Source organism: Limanda limanda, chromosome 13 (genome assembly GCF_963576545.1).
Source record: "Limanda limanda chromosome 13, fLimLim1.1, whole genome shotgun sequence".
Taxonomy (NCBI): Eukaryota; Metazoa; Chordata; class Actinopteri; order Pleuronectiformes; family Pleuronectidae; genus Limanda; species Limanda limanda.
The window spans coordinates 6,581,237-6,596,737 of record NC_083648.1 but is presented as its reverse complement, the minus strand read 5'-3'; the positions used below and the strand labels follow the sequence as shown (position 1 = coordinate 6,596,737).

The following is a 15,501-nucleotide window of genomic DNA, read 5'->3' as shown; positions in this document are numbered from 1 at the left end:
ACAAGTAAATACATGAAAATAAATCCACTTTTGAAGTGCAGAGCCTGAGGGGAGGCTGATGAAGGCTGATGAAGAGGGATGAGGATTTTTATGCTCAGCAGTGGAACATGATATTAAAAAGCTCTGCTGATGAAAATCTGAATCCCAAAAAATGCTTTCTTACATTTATCTACTGCAGTCGTGAGGATTTACCTTAAAATGACAAAACCTAATGAAAAATAGTTTGTCAAATCCTTACACAAGCAAACTCTTCGCAGTTTAGCTTCATATTATGAATTATATCCATAATACCTTCTCGTCTGTGAGGAGTTTGCATTCGCCAACATCTCTTAGTTATTTTGTCATATTCAAGAACGTGGTCTAATTATACCCGTTCTGTTCAGTCGCATGTATTCCCCTGACACCCCCATCATCATCATATAATCAGTAAACCATGATGTAATTCTCACTCCGCTGCCCAGTAGGAAAAACTATCCAGGTCTTTTCCCACGCTACCCAGTTCTCCAGTCGTCACTCTGCATCACGTTACTTCAGGCCTTAATAAAATGATTGTAGGTTTCGCTTTAGGTTAAAGTCTAACATCTCGTTAAAGGGTTTCTGTATTTTAACCATCAGGCTGAAATGAGTTGAGTTCAACGTGAGTTTCTCCTCCACAGCGTCCAGAATATACCAGAAACAGCTGAATTTTTAATGCAACATTAAATCAGTAATTTTCTCTTAAATATAATCAATCACACATTGATTCATCTTGTCAGTGAAAAGGTAATGTGATAAAGAAAACAACCTCTGAAACAGAATGAACTTTGTGTGACATTGTTCTGAATTTTACTTGACTTCTAGAATATCCCAAGACCTCGGAGTAATTCGCTTTTTAATTTTCGGTTCGATATTAACTTTTTGCTTAAGTTTAGAAAAACAATGAACTTCAAGCACATAAGAAAGTAGGTTTGAGAGTCTCAAATTATAATACTATATCTCAAATGCATTTGAAAACATTTGATGAGCTCAAATAAGTTGCTTTCAAACGTGCACTGGACATTCTCCTTAATTTATCCAGAATCTCCGAGTCCATGTGAGAATAAAGCAGGAAAAGGTCTAGAAAATTGACGTTTCTAACACCTGATGGACAAAAGAATGAAAGACTACAAATATCTCAGGGTGTAAAAAGAGGAGCCATATAACTGGAAGACAAAGACGTCAACTTGGTCAGACAATGAGTGTCTAGAGGTTTTAGCGATCAGGGCGGATTTTAACCATCTCCAGCTGCTTCCTTCACATGTAGGAAAACTCCAGAAACTGTCTGGACATTCTCTGGAGTTCATTTTTTCTAAAAACTGCTATATGGAAGAAAATAAATGATGGACCAGATATTTTGGAGGTCGCACTGCTGCAGGAGTTTGGCACAAAGTCGCACTAGGTTCCTTTCCAAATCAAATGATGAATACTTGAGGCGTATTGAAGAGAGACACAGGAAAAGACTGCTATCAAAACCACATTTTTTCATTTTTATTTCTTCAATGCTTAATACCATGGTACAGGATTTTAAGAATGGAGACCTTATTTCAGTCAATATTTGCCTTAGAAGGAATATATGCTTTGTATAATAATAATAATATTAATAATAATATAAAGTCTGCATCGGTGCTGTGAGGAAAAGGAAAGGACAGAGATGTATTAGAAGGAGGCACCTATATCCCCAGCTGGACCTGAACATTCCAAGACAAGAAGTAGAAATTACAAACTCAACAAATTTACTTCGGAGGCAATCCAGCAACAGGTAGCAAGGTCATTGTGATGGAAGTTCTTTCCTTTTTTTTGTTTAAAAGGATTTAAAACAACATTTACAAGACACCTAACATTCCATTCAATTCCTATTAAAAACAGAGAGCGAGAGAGAGAGAATAAGAGAGAGATAGAGAGAGAATGAGAGAGATAGATAAAAAGAAAAAAACCGAATCTTTTGACTGCCTCTTTCTGGCCCATGGTTCACTCTAGGTGCATCTTCCACGTTGACAGTATACATCTTTCATTGTCCCGCCACATTTACCTGTGTAATCCAGCCATAACAAAAAAAAAACAGAAAACCAAAAAAAGGGGGGGGGGGGAGGAGGGGGAGCAATCACTTTTTTGTCGCCTCTTTTTTTTTTCTCAACTCTCCGTGTGTACTAACCGTGTGAGATTGTAAAAAGGCGACGCCTTCGGATGATGCTGTACAGATGTGTTCACTGTAGGCCACACTACCAATGATATGGCAAAGTCAACAGAAAGACTTCTTTGTTTTTCCAGGCCTGTTTTGATTTTTCCGGAGCCGGGGCGGGTGATACGGCTGGCATGCATCCCCCAGTCTACAAGATGAACTTCCCTAAGAAGAATCCGATGAAGATGGCTGCTATGACGACGAGGAGAGAGGGCAGGGAGGCGGTGGTGGCTTCTCGGCCGAGGAGGCTAGTTGAGTTTGTTGTCATGTGGTCCGAGCGGGGGGCCTTTCTCATTCTAACACCATCGTCCTGTGAAATGAAAAAGACACAATGTGAAGAGAGGGTTTCACAGCTTGAGGGCATCACCTCCACAGAGGAGGTTATGATTTACTTGTTTACACAAACTAATAAATCGAAATCAAACTTTGAGGGATGATCTGATCACAAAAGACAGGTAAAGACGTGTAAATGTGCTTAAGATGCACAGAGATCCAGATTTCACACAACTAAGCGTGTGCATTGGCTTTCTCTTGACATCTATGCTTTCACTACACATATCTTACTCTTTGATTTTTAAAAACATGCCAACTTTGGCCTGTGAGTCACTAAGAGGCAAGATACGACTAAAATAGGATCAATCAATTGATTAATTCATTCATTCGACTTCCTACTCCAGTGATTTCCATCCATTCATTCATTCATTTCCAGTTTTAAAAAAATAAATCCTACTGCATCTGTGATCCGTCAGAAATACAGTTTCATTGTCCTCTGTAGAACTCAAAGGTTAAGGGCTATATTTAGCCGGTGATGTCACAACCCAGAGAGAAGTTAATGAAAACAGCAACCTCTCCACAGGGGGCAAAAAACAGCAGCTCATGCTAAACCCCAGAAATTATTAGTGACAACTGGTTTTAGTTTCATCCTTTAAAAAAACTGAAATCATATTACAAGTATTATTTTCAAAGACGTCTGACCTTTAGTTGCCGGTTCTCCTCAACCAGCTTGTTCATGTCAGACTGCAGCCTCTTGCACTTCTCCTGCACTTTCTTCATCTCTGCATCGTCCTGTGGGGCGGCAGCTGGCACCGAGGCCGCTGTTGGATCGGCCTTCACAGAGTTCATCACCGGGGCCGCTTTGGTCGCCTCCACGTCATTCTGCCAGACAGGGAGAGAAGCACTGAAGTCAAATCCAGCGTGGCCCCGAGCTAAGTAGGGAGGTTAGCCTCGAGACGGGTTCGCCCCGAGCCAAAGAAAGGCAGCGTTGTCCCGAGGCCCAGAAGCTGCGATCAAAGAGACCAGAGAGGAAACGCGTCGCTCCACAAGTCCTGTTTGATGTGGCTTTGATTTGTGGGGCAGACAACGTGACGTCAGAGGGAAACGAGACCTTTGTGATGAAAATACAACTCGTGCTTTGTAAATGAAGGTCGACAATCAATGCAGGGACAGGATATGATGTTAGGTTCCTTTGGGCCCAAATCTAAGGCAATCATTTATATTCTGTGTAATATTATTGATTTTAAGACTAAATAAACTAAACAGTAGAAAAGTGAATGCAAACTTGTCTCCAGTAGAGCTGTAGAAATGTCAATTAAACCTTTTTTATAACTGATTAATTGTTTGTCAGTTTTTGGATCTTATTAGGGTAAAATAAGCTGTGTGTGTGTACAACTTTGTAGTAAAGAGTACTTCACCAGCACATAAAGTCTACACTTAAAATTTCTAACCCCTCTTCTCAACAAGCATTTATGCATCATAATAAGTTATGTAACCCCTCACACGTCATCTCCATCCTATAAGGTTACATACTTAACATGTTCCACATTACATACATGCTACACGAGCCAAAGCTGAATGAAGACCGTCCTGACTCAGCAGTTCACACTGTAGCAGTTTAAAGCTCAGTATGGACCGTGGAAGTGACACTTTCACCACAAGTATGATGTCCATTAAACACCGGCCCCGTTAATTCAAATATAACATCAACCGATATAACACAGTTTCTTGGAAACAGATTTTACTTCAGCAGCTGTGTTTGGTTTAATGAGATATTGTTCAATCTTTCTCTGAGAGGGCGTCTTCAGTTCTTCCATCACTGTACTTTAATGTATTCCGCCATCTCTGTTTTTGAGTTGAGTTTGACTTTATTTGATATTTTTAGCAATATTTATATATTCTTTATCACAGTTCCTGTTGCTGTCAACCCTCTTTGTTGTGCTGAAAACATCTTGACAGACATTTACCACCTCACACACACATAACGATCCAAACAGCAAAGAGTTTCCCGACGGTTTTCTTCAGAATCCGCTTGTAAATATGAAATGTTCAATCTTTGTAAATCTGATGTATGACATTGCATTGACAAGTATTTCAGCTGAGGCTCAAGAGGAGAACAGATGAAAATCTATCGAAAAGAGCGAGTAAGCCAAGAAACACACGGGCAGAAGGAAAACATGTGGAGGTACGGTTTCTCTATTCTTTCACGTGAGACGTGATTGGCCAGCTTTTCCACTGGGACAGCACTTTCTGCTAATTTCCCATTATAGCAGGGGAGTTTTTCCCCATAGTTTTGGCTTCTATGGGAAGCTTTGCTACTCTGGCAATTTTCAAACTTCGGTATTCAACGCAGGTCCACGGACAGATTGAAGGGTTGTGATTAAAGTCATGTGAAAATCAGCCGTTTTTCATGTGCAGCAGCGCCTCTTACCACTTTATCATTTTCAGAAGGCAGCTCGAAGACACATCTCAGCTTGGAATCCATGAGATCATCAGGTTTTGCATCTTTCCACTGGAGAAGATGAAAAATGGGCATGTTATTCATCAACTCAAACTGCTAGCAGCTGGAATCTATCCACACACGCACACATGAATTCAACCTACTCCATGGTATTCACATTCAATGCAGCCCTGACTCTATAGGAATTACATTTACATAAAACATGCGCGGCTTCATTTAAAAACACTTAAAACCTCAGACATTCTTTCCTGCACAAGAAAAAGCCACAAACTGTCTAAAGTAAACATTTTTCCTCCCACTGGTTTTAGGTCTGAATGTTCGAAATGCAGATGTTAATTTCCACCAAGTCATTCCCTTTACTCTGAGACATTTTACTGATTTTATTCAAACAATGAAAAACGTACAGATTTACTCTATGATGCCGAAAAGGGAATAATGTGCGTCACTAGTGAGAAGTGTAACTCAGAAGGTCAAAACTGTTTATCTGGTAATTTTGTGACCTTACTGGTTTTCAGTTCACTTATAGGTTCCAGTCAGACCTTTGTTCCTCTCCACTTCCTCATTCAAGACAAGCCAGTTCATGAACAAGACTCCAGGGTATGTTACATGTTTTATTGACTGACTGAGCCTCTGCTGTCCTCTGGTGGACAACTTGAGAAAGTCATCTGAATTGGTTTGACGTTTTACCACAACAGGTTTCGTTTAATAACTCAACACAATGTCAGTAAACTGCCCAAAGTCCATGACTAAGTTCTATTATCTATTATAAATGGATAAGGGTCACATGGCCTTCAGACTGACGTCCAATTTCAAATAATCTGATGTGTATCTGATTTAGAACTACATATGAAAGTGGATTTGTGTTGTTCACACAATCATTAAACAATCAGATCTGGGTCACATGGGGCTGTGAGAATGAAGTTAAAGACCGGTAATGTGCTTTTGTCAAACACATTTTAAACAATCTTTCAATAAAAGTTAATTAAAAAATGAAATCACTTACCAAAGCATCCATGTCAGACACAGCTGATGGGGCAAAAATGGTCTGCACCATGAATTTGTGTTTACTTTTCTCGTTGGGGTCATAGTCAAACGGCTGCAGCATGACTGGGAAAGGAAAGTGAAAAGATGAGTTTCAACTTTTCAGCAAAAAAGGATCTCTACAGCAGTAGAAACAAAAGCTTCACTAAACAGTAAGAACGACGAGCCACATGAATCTAGATTCACCAATGGAACAAGGGAAGACCGATTTTTAGGTCGGACAATTAATGAAGCACATGTATTGCATTTTGAGATGATAATTTTCTTTTTAAATCCAGTTACCTTCTTACTTAAAAGTGGAGTGCAGATACACAAGAAAACAGACACATTTATATCTTCATTATATTATTCAAATAAGTGATAGATGTTCACACGTTCCTTTTGTGTCTCACCTTATTTTTTCAAGTTGATGTAATTTATAAACACGCAAAAAACAAAATACAATCCCATTATATAATCAGCCATCAGCCGCCCTGCTCTTGAAGTACGTGCACCTCGTAGCTTACATAATCTCAAACTGCTGCACACATTTCACTTCAGTTACACAGAACGCTGGGACAGAATATTCTCCCACCACGCAACTAACATAATAAGAATCTATTATGAACCAAAAACCAAGTTACAGTAGCAAGATTAAGGCTAATTTGACTTTGAAAAGCAGAAAGAAACCTAATTTTCCACCAGCTGCATTTAGATGCCAAACAATCAAATTACCACAGCCAATCAGAGTAAGGTAATTAAGGTGTTAAGCTTGAGTGCTTTACAGGCTGCACGGACACTACTCCTGGAGGAATATTCAGATGGTGTTTTTTTGGGGGGGGGATTCCCGTAAATAAAATGTCCACATCCTTCTGTCTCATAACTCACCCGAGATGTTGACAGTTGCTCCAGGATCGATGACGCCACTGTTTGGTCGTACACAGTACCTGCGGGGGGCCGTGGTCTTCACTTTGAAACACACTCTTTTGTCAGAGGGGTTCTTCAGCTTGAGGTTGGTGGTAACTACATCTGTGAAAGGACCTGATGGACAGAGAGACAAAACAAGTGTATTGTTACTTATAGCAAACAAGTAGAATTACCACCTTAAATTTATAAGTGCTTGTGTTGGGATTAGGGATGGGGGGGAAAATCGATTCAGTAACAAATCGCGATTCTTGTGAGACGATTTTAAATCGATATGCTTCCTCCCAAATCGATTTTTTTAAAACATATTTATTGGTTTATACGGGGGGATATATTGGGGGGAGCAACATCACCCCAGAGCATGTTGACCAGCTCTTGTTTTTGCACAAGAATCTAAACATACCCAAGCACTAGCTTTGCATCGGCTACATGCAAACAACAATAGCCTACTTTTTGTTTATTTCAAAGTTTATATTTTAAGTAAACTTTTATTCATTCCATTTAATTTACCTTTTATTTATTGTTTAAAAGTAGCCTAAGTGGTATACATTTCTTAATCTGTCAGTTTGTGTGCAGTTGACAGGGCTATACAATAATAGGGCACATTTTTATTTATTTTCTCTATTGGCTGCCCGGCAGTCATTAAGTTAATATTAATATTTGAAATAAAACTGGTAAAGCTCTAAGTGAATTTGACTGTGTTGTATTTGAAGGAATCATTCAACATTTTTCCATGGTCCAGTATTTAAAAAAAAAAAAATAACCAAAAGAAATCCCAGGAAATCGTAATATCGAATCGCAATACTTACAGAATCGCAATACCCACAGAAATCGCAATACATATCGTATCGCCACCTAAGTATCGTGATAGTATTGTATCGGGAGGTCCCTGCCGATTCCCGTCCCTAGTTGGGATTCAGCATTTCTGAGGTATTGCTGTGACGAGGCCAGAAACAGGATTTGTGAGGTCCGGGACTTTTGTCCACCAGAATTTAATTAATTTGAGTCCAAGGGAATGTTTGTGGACATTTTTAAGAAATGTAACTCCAGGTGTTACAGCGATATCACATTCCCAAAGATGGTATGTTGACAGATTGATGAATGGACAACCTGAAACATGATGCCTGTGGTCATGTCTGTTGCCAGTGACGAGCCATCAAATTAGTAAAGCTGTTTTCTCTAAGGCTAAATCAATAAACGGGATATTTTTTGCCAGAAAATCCTGCACTGGTCACATCACAACAGGGCTGAGGGTTTCATGCTGCTGAAATAAAATTATTATAACTTGAGGAAATTGGCAAATTTGATCATAAAAGACAATGGAGGCTAAAAATGTTGCAGGTTTGTAGTGAAAGTGCAGAAATAGAGGAAACTCTGTGTTTCAAGTTACAACCCTCGACTCTGAGAGGAACAGAGGCTGCAGTGTTTTGGTGCCAAAGTTAAAAAAGAACCAAAACTAACTTGATGAATAACACTGTCAGGCTGAAACTCAATTTGTCCTACTTACTTAACAGGACTGATTTAATAGTGAAATCCTTGAAAATGGAGGGCAGGAAACTGTTACTGTAAGTATCCCAAGATTAGAACAGAGAAAGACACTGGGCCATCACTCATCTGAAGTGAGGTTCTCTAGTATTTTGACTTTGTTATCCAAGACTTTTAAGCTACCGTCAGCTCTTGTAAGACAAATCAGACATAGTTACAGAGAGTCTTGTTTTATAAAGTAACTGTCCTCCAACAGTGTCACCTTTTGCAATATAAAAAAACGCATCTTAACATTTCATTAACCCTGCTGGAGCGAATTCCCATTAATACAAGCCCAAGCATGAGGCATTCGTGAAGAATTGGATGTCCACTTCCACCCTGGCTCCCAGCTCCATGCCTCCCACAGGTCAAACAACATCCAATGGATTAGGTTGTTGTACAGACACGCTAATTTCATAAAGGTGTCTCATGTTCATATTGGAAATTACAGTAGTGCACTACCCATGTCAATACATCAGGAGTTCAATAGTTGGCTTTCCATCTTGTGACAGAGCTGGCTTCATATTAGGACCTTAACCATGGTCAGCAGCGTCCAGCTTTGATGAGCCATGTCATGTGGAGAACAACTGGGAGCCAAATCAAGAGATACCCCAAACTCGATCATCACAAATTAGCATGGAAAAAACAAAATCATGTCCCATGATTCATGGTTAGCTGGTTTCACAGCATGGGTGCCATGGTGAGGTCTGCTGGTTTCACACGCAACACAATTTGGCAAGTGTCCATCCAGCATTTCATTTAATGTCACACATTCTACTCCATAACTTGGGTTTCATGGGAGATTTTGTCTAGTCAGTAGTATTTAATAAATCGCCTGTTACATCAGTATTTCACCGAAGTATTATCAAGGCCTAAATAAGTCAAAGTATTATATCTTTAACAGTTTGATCCAATCATTGAAAAATTAATTGATCAAATCCTGATAGATGATCTCAGTGATGGAAGTGATCATAGATAGTCCAATTTTCCCATGAATGTATTAGATTACTATTATTACTCATAGAAATATCATTGAGTAACAACTAATTTTGCATTTGACCCATTATAGTTTCACGTCTGCTTACAAAACTCAGCAAACACACTTCGCTGTTTGTGATGCTCCACTGATACAGAAACAAAGTGGAGGAGGTCAGACAGACTGCATCAGTTAATTTGTTTGTTTTATCATGGCTTTACATAAAGTTATATATAGTTTTGATTCCAACTCTGAGCCAATGGACAGTCAACGAGAGGAGAGGGAAAACAGGTTTGCTCCACAGCAAGTTGGAGTGTGAACCCGATAGTTGCTGCATCATAGAAGTGTAAATGATTTAAGAGGTGCTGGATTGATTTACACAACACTATCATAATCGTATTACTAACACGTATCAAATTTGATTGTTTGAATATTATGATTATCAATTCCAGAATACTGCAGCAACCATATTCATTGTTTTTTAATATACTTGGAGAAGTAGCTTCAATCTCTGACCATTTCATCTTCAACAACCAATTTGTGTAGTTCAATGTTTTAATCAACTACATTTTCATTAAAAACATACAAATTTAGCTAGAAATTATCAAATCTTTTACCTGCTAATCAAAAGATGCCAGTATTTAGAAATGTGTTATATACACTTCTCATTTAAGCTGTTTTGCAAAAGGTTTTAACTCTGTATTTCCAAATATTAAAACATAAACTGACAAAGAAATGTAACTATTTTAAAAAATCCTACTTTCTCTGCTATAATTTTACAACTTGCTTGGGACTCTGGACTTCACAAAGCCTACATTCACCCTTCTTTCACAACCACCGCTTATAAAGATAAGAAGCATTGCATGACCAGATTGGAGTAGCTCCACCCAGCTAAAGCAAACGTGTAGAATTATGGTGATGACTGAGGCGTTGTTTTCAATAGTTATGTCACAAAAGCATTCCGAGAAACCTGAAAAACCTCATCAGTGGTGCAGTAGAACATCGGATATTTCCACCCGTGGCCTCTGCCTCCAACACGTTCCATTAGACAAGTGACAGAATATGATTCTGTTCATGGCCAAAACCTGGTTACTGTGAACGTTATCTTGAACTTTGCTTATTCTAGAGCCAGACAGACATATCGGTTGGTTGATTCTACGACATTGGCTTATCAGAGATATATACAGGGAATGTGATGTTGCAGCTGGAAGACTAGAGTAGGACAAAGTGAAGTATAGCGAGCCATCCAAGTCTAAATAATTAAGATTCTGCTTAGTAAACACATTAAAAACTTGCAACGTTGCTGATTCTTAGAAAATCAATGATCACGTGGTTCGCTAAACGCAGTAATGACTGTTAATAATTTACGTTTCACATATTTTCTACAAGTGGGACACTGAAATCCAGATATGGGACTTGATGCAGATCACAAGAGCACGGCAGATATGATAATTATAACCTGTCCAACATCAGAGCCAGTAAACCATGCCTCCTGACTGAGGATATGCCTGAAGCCTTTCTGGGGACCTGTACCTGCATGTAGGATGAACAGGAAACAGACACTTCTGGATAATGCACGGCACATACGGAATCATCAAAGGCACCTGAACTCAAACAATGGGGTTCATGATGAATGCCAGCCATCAGCAATGGAGGACAGCATCGTCCATCAGCCTAAGCCTGCTGTGAACATCACTAAAACCAAGAGCATAACAGATAAAACACTGGAAAGCAGTTGTGCGCATCCCATTCACGCCCACATATCCCTGTATCCGCTGCCCAGCTCTGAGATGCCACCCTTGCTCAGGCAACGTTCTCTCATCTCTTCCACGTATGCCGAGTAAGGGTCCCCCAGGCCGGTCCGGTTCTAAAAATATCAGCCGAGGAGAGGAGGGCTGCCCCTCAAGCTTGCTGGCGAAATCCCAGCAGGCGCTCTAAAACAGACCAGCGCTCAGATACACACAGACCAATTTAGCTCCGTCTGTGACAGCGAAGGAGCTGTGGTCATCTTCCTCCTCTTCGTATCGCTCTTCAAAGACCAAAGTGGAACCATTTCATTTCCCACTGTGTTCCTTTTCATCAGCCCGATTCCCATCCATTTCAGTTATACTCAATTTAGTGGTTAGGTTTAGATTGGACCAATCTCACATCCAATTTCATGCTGGATCAAACCAGGGGTGAACAAGTTGGTGCCAAGGGACAAAGAACAAACTCTTTGAATTACACACAGCACTTAGCTTCAGGCATGAATACATTAGGTTGGACCAGGACTATTGTACTACAGAAATATATTTACCAGCTGCGACAGCTGTGCTGCGATTGAGTGAATGTTTGGTTCTGTGACCATGAAAAGAAAAAAAAACATTGTCCTGGAGACGCTACTGTAGTGAGAGCTACTCCTGAGGCGGCTTTGACTTTGGCAGGTGTTTATCAGTCTCTCTGTGCCTGCAGACAGATTGTTTGTCCCTACAACAGTTAGAAAACTTTACGGGTGTTAGAAGATGGATGTGGTCTGACCCATAAGAGCAAAACCCTCATGGAATAATATGGAAACGACTCAGGCATCATGGCTGGTGTGTTCCCATTGAAATAGGGTCCTTGGTTTTAAACGGTTTTGCGCTATAATTCAAATTTAATCTTAAGACATTATATTATATAAACTAAAAACTAAAGTTTAACAGTATCAACATTATCTTTGTCATAACTTTGTTATTCAAAATTGCATCCAATCCAGTACACAACAGGGTAAATGTTTAATCTGATGAAGGGGAAATGTAAACCGTGTGACTGGCCGGTAATCAAAACAAATCAATTTCTTAATACGGTAAAAAAAAACAAGCAGGGGGGAAGGAAAAACATTAATTTATATATATTTGGGTTTATCTCTTGATCCTAATTTGAAACGTTAATGTATCGAAAAACAATCTGATTGAGTTGCCCACAGCGACAGACGTCTGTGTTAGTCTGCCAACAACACACTGAGGACTGGTTCATGCACCAGTAACCTGTTGCACCAGTCTGAGCTGGATTACATGGCTACGTTTAAAGTCTGTATGCACAAAAGGCTCCATTATAACCTCGATCAAAAGGATTTATTTACATTATTTTATTGCGATTAATGCCTGTATACAAACACTGTCTGTATCTTGATGAATAAATCTATTCACGACAATTCCTGAACCAAGTAACACAACCACAGACTCAACAGAGACAAACACTAAACCAAACCAGTTTAATACAGGAGAATGTTTACTGGTTTTAATATCAGGTTTGACTCTTAACTGTGACTAATCAGTTTCAAGGAGTCCACCTCATCACAGAACTATCTTAATGGCCCGGAGTGCACCCCACCCACCCAGAGCCTCCCTGTGGAGCAGGTATTTGACCCGGTGACCTTTCTAACAATTCTGTCAAGTCCAGACCTACAACCTTTACCCACTCAGCAGCTAATCTAGGAGAAGAATCAACATCCCAGGAACAGGAAGACAATAAGCAGAGTGACTCTGGGACAGTGGTGCTTTCAGGACCAATAAGTGTGTCTTATTGGGGACAATGACCCCAGTGGGGACAGATTAACAACCAGGTCAAATGCAAGGAATGCAGAGAGGGTCTCAAACCCTAAATAGATCAATAGCAGAGGTGGTTTCATTTTAATTTACACCCAATTTATCACTTATGACCACTTAGCTTCACACCAGCAACAGTTGGAATCACATGCATGTGACAAACTATTCGTGGATTTCTTACGTGATGATGGTGTGGGTCTGTGTGACAGTGTGTTACCCAAATACGACATTGTGTTGTTGCACAGGAGCAAACAGTGTAACCTAAACATCAACTTTTGCATTAGCAAGCTAAGCTAGCTACCGTGAGCTGGACGTTATCAACCATCACAGCCACGAAATCACTGGTTTTCAAAATGAGTGGGTCACAGTGGTTTGGTGTGAATGTGGGAAAAACAATAACATGGTTTTCACTGAGAATGACCAGCTGGTAGAATCAGGAGAGAGGAACCAGAGTTAGCTTAATGCTGCTTTAAACTGTTGATGTTAACGTGACCATGTAGCTTAGTTAGCTAACTTTGCAAACCGGGACTGTGTCGTGTTAGCAGCTTGACATCTCCGAGTGAAACGATAGATGAGTCGGGTCGCACGATTTAATGACAAATATAAAAAAACTAATTAATTTCCTCCTGAATAACGTCCGGGTTATTAGCAGGGAGCCCAGTTGTGCTAATGCTAACGCTAGCAGAGGCGTAGCAGCTCCTGTTTCTGCTGAAGTGACGCGACTAAAAAAAATAGGACCGCGGTGTCCACTGTGGATTCCTGCGGGCCGCCGGGCACCGAGACCCCGCGTCCACCCACCACCTCCCCGGGGGCTGTCACAGGCTGCCGGGGCCGGAGAGAGGGGGCCCGCCACGCCGGTTCCTCCACGTCACTACACTGCGAGGCTCCAGCGGCCCCCCCTGCTCGGAGCTGGCTAACTTTAAAATGGCGGTGGACGCTAGCTCGTTAGCATGCTAGCTAGCAGCAGCAAACCCGACTGGCGGTGGTGGTGGTCTTCCCACTCGGGCTGCACTCCCACCCCACCCACAGGAACCCCCCCACCACACCTACCTTTGAATTTGAGGTCCACAGGGGGGTCGAGCACGAGGATCTGGTCCAGCTTGGACATGGTGGTGTTGCGGGCTGTCGGGGAGGAAGCTGACAAGTGGAAGTGTTCGATCCCCGCTGCCACCGCCGAGTCACACGCTGACTGAGCTCCGCCAGCGAATCACCGGTCAAATACTGGGACGCGCGCGTGCACGCGGCCGCCGCTGCTGCTCCTGCGCGCCCCCGCGACACCCTGATATGATTATACTACAGTAAACGAGTTACACTGCGACGCACAAACACCTTATGAAATGACACGAATCCCGACGTGACCTCATCGGATTCGCAGAAATTACAGGAATTTGCAGCATTTTTTTTTTTTATTAGAATAACGTGTTCCATTCACAAGTTGTTATTTGGGTAAATTAAGTTTACACTGGCTACTCTGGCTATTATATTTCATATTTTCTATACAAACCACTACCTAAGGTGTACATACAGTATTTTTTAAATAAGAATAACATGTCAATCCTGTAAAATGCAGTTTCAAACCCTGGTTTCACTACATGTTGCTATTACTGATTTTAAAAGTTCTTCTTTGGGTAAATTAAGTTTACACAAACCACCAACAATTATCTAGTACCTCTGAATATTATGTTCCATAATTTCTATACAAACCACTACCTAAGGTGTGTATAATGTACATACAGTATTTTTTTATTGGAATAACATGTCAGTCCTGTAGAATGCTGTTTCAACTCTGGTTTCACAACATGTTGCATTCCTTGTTTTTAAAAGTTGTTCTTTGGGTAAATGAAGTTTACACAAACCACCAACAATTATCTGGTACCTCTGACTATTATATTCCATTAATTCTATACAAACCACTACATAAGGTGTATATAATGTACACACATCATTTTTTTATTAGAATAGCATGTCAGTCCTTTAAAATGCAGTTTCAAACTCACTGTTTTGAAAAGTTCTTCTTTGGGTAAATAAAGTTTACACAAACCACCAACAATTATCTGTTACCTCTGACTATAATATTCCATCATTTCTATACAAACCACTACATAAGGTGTGTATAATGTACATACAGTATTTTTTTATTGGAATAACATGTCAGTCCTGTAGAATGCTGTTTCAACTCTGGTTTCACAACATGTTGCATTCCTTGTTTTTAAAAGTTGTTCTTTGGGTAAATGAAGTTTACACAAACCACCAACAATTATCTGGTACCTCTGACTATTATATTCCATTAATTCTATACAAACCACTACATAAGGTGTATATAATGTACACACATCATTTTTTTATTAGAATAGCATGTCAGTCCTTTAAAATGCAGTTTCAAACTCACTGTTTTGAAAAGTTCTTCTTTGGGTAAATAAAGTTTACACAAACCACCAACAATTATCTGTTACCTCTGACTATAATATTCCATCATTTCTATACAAACCACTACATAAGGTGTTTATAATGTACATACAGTAATTTTTTATTAGAATAACATGTCAGTCCTGTAGAATGC

The 15,501-nt window shown here is 40.1% G+C and overlaps 1 protein-coding gene across 1 annotated transcript; it reads right to left on the bottom strand.

Moving 5' to 3' along the window:
* Nucleotides 1–1,484: 1,484 nt before the first annotated feature.
* Nucleotides 1,485–14,124, bottom strand: vapal (VAMP (vesicle-associated membrane protein)-associated protein A, like). Its single transcript, XM_061084277.1, has 6 exons — nucleotides 13,992–14,124; nucleotides 6,840–6,992; nucleotides 5,935–6,038; nucleotides 4,902–4,982; nucleotides 3,173–3,352; nucleotides 1,485–2,507 (listed from the first exon to the last, which is right to left on the bottom strand). Exons 1-6 carry the CDS (start codon nucleotides 14,047–14,049, stop codon nucleotides 2,346–2,348), a joined length of 738 nt encoding a protein of 245 aa, XP_060940260.1. The 5' UTR covers nucleotides 14,050–14,124; the 3' UTR covers nucleotides 1,485–2,345.
* Nucleotides 14,125–15,501: the final 1,377 nt, after the last annotated feature.

Coding starts and splice junctions, on each gene's coding strand:
- vapal (XM_061084277.1), bottom strand. CDS start 14,049: ATGTCCAAGCTGGACCAGATCCTCGTGCTCGACCCCCCTGTGGACCTC. Junction 3,353..4,901: donor CTTCTGAAAATGATAAAGTG/GTAAGAGGCGCT, acceptor CCTGTCTGGCAG/AATGACGTGGAGGCGACCAA. Junction 2,508..3,172: donor AGGAGAACCGGCAACTAAAG/GTCAGACGTCTT, acceptor TTCATTTCACAG/GACGATGGTGTTAGAATGAG.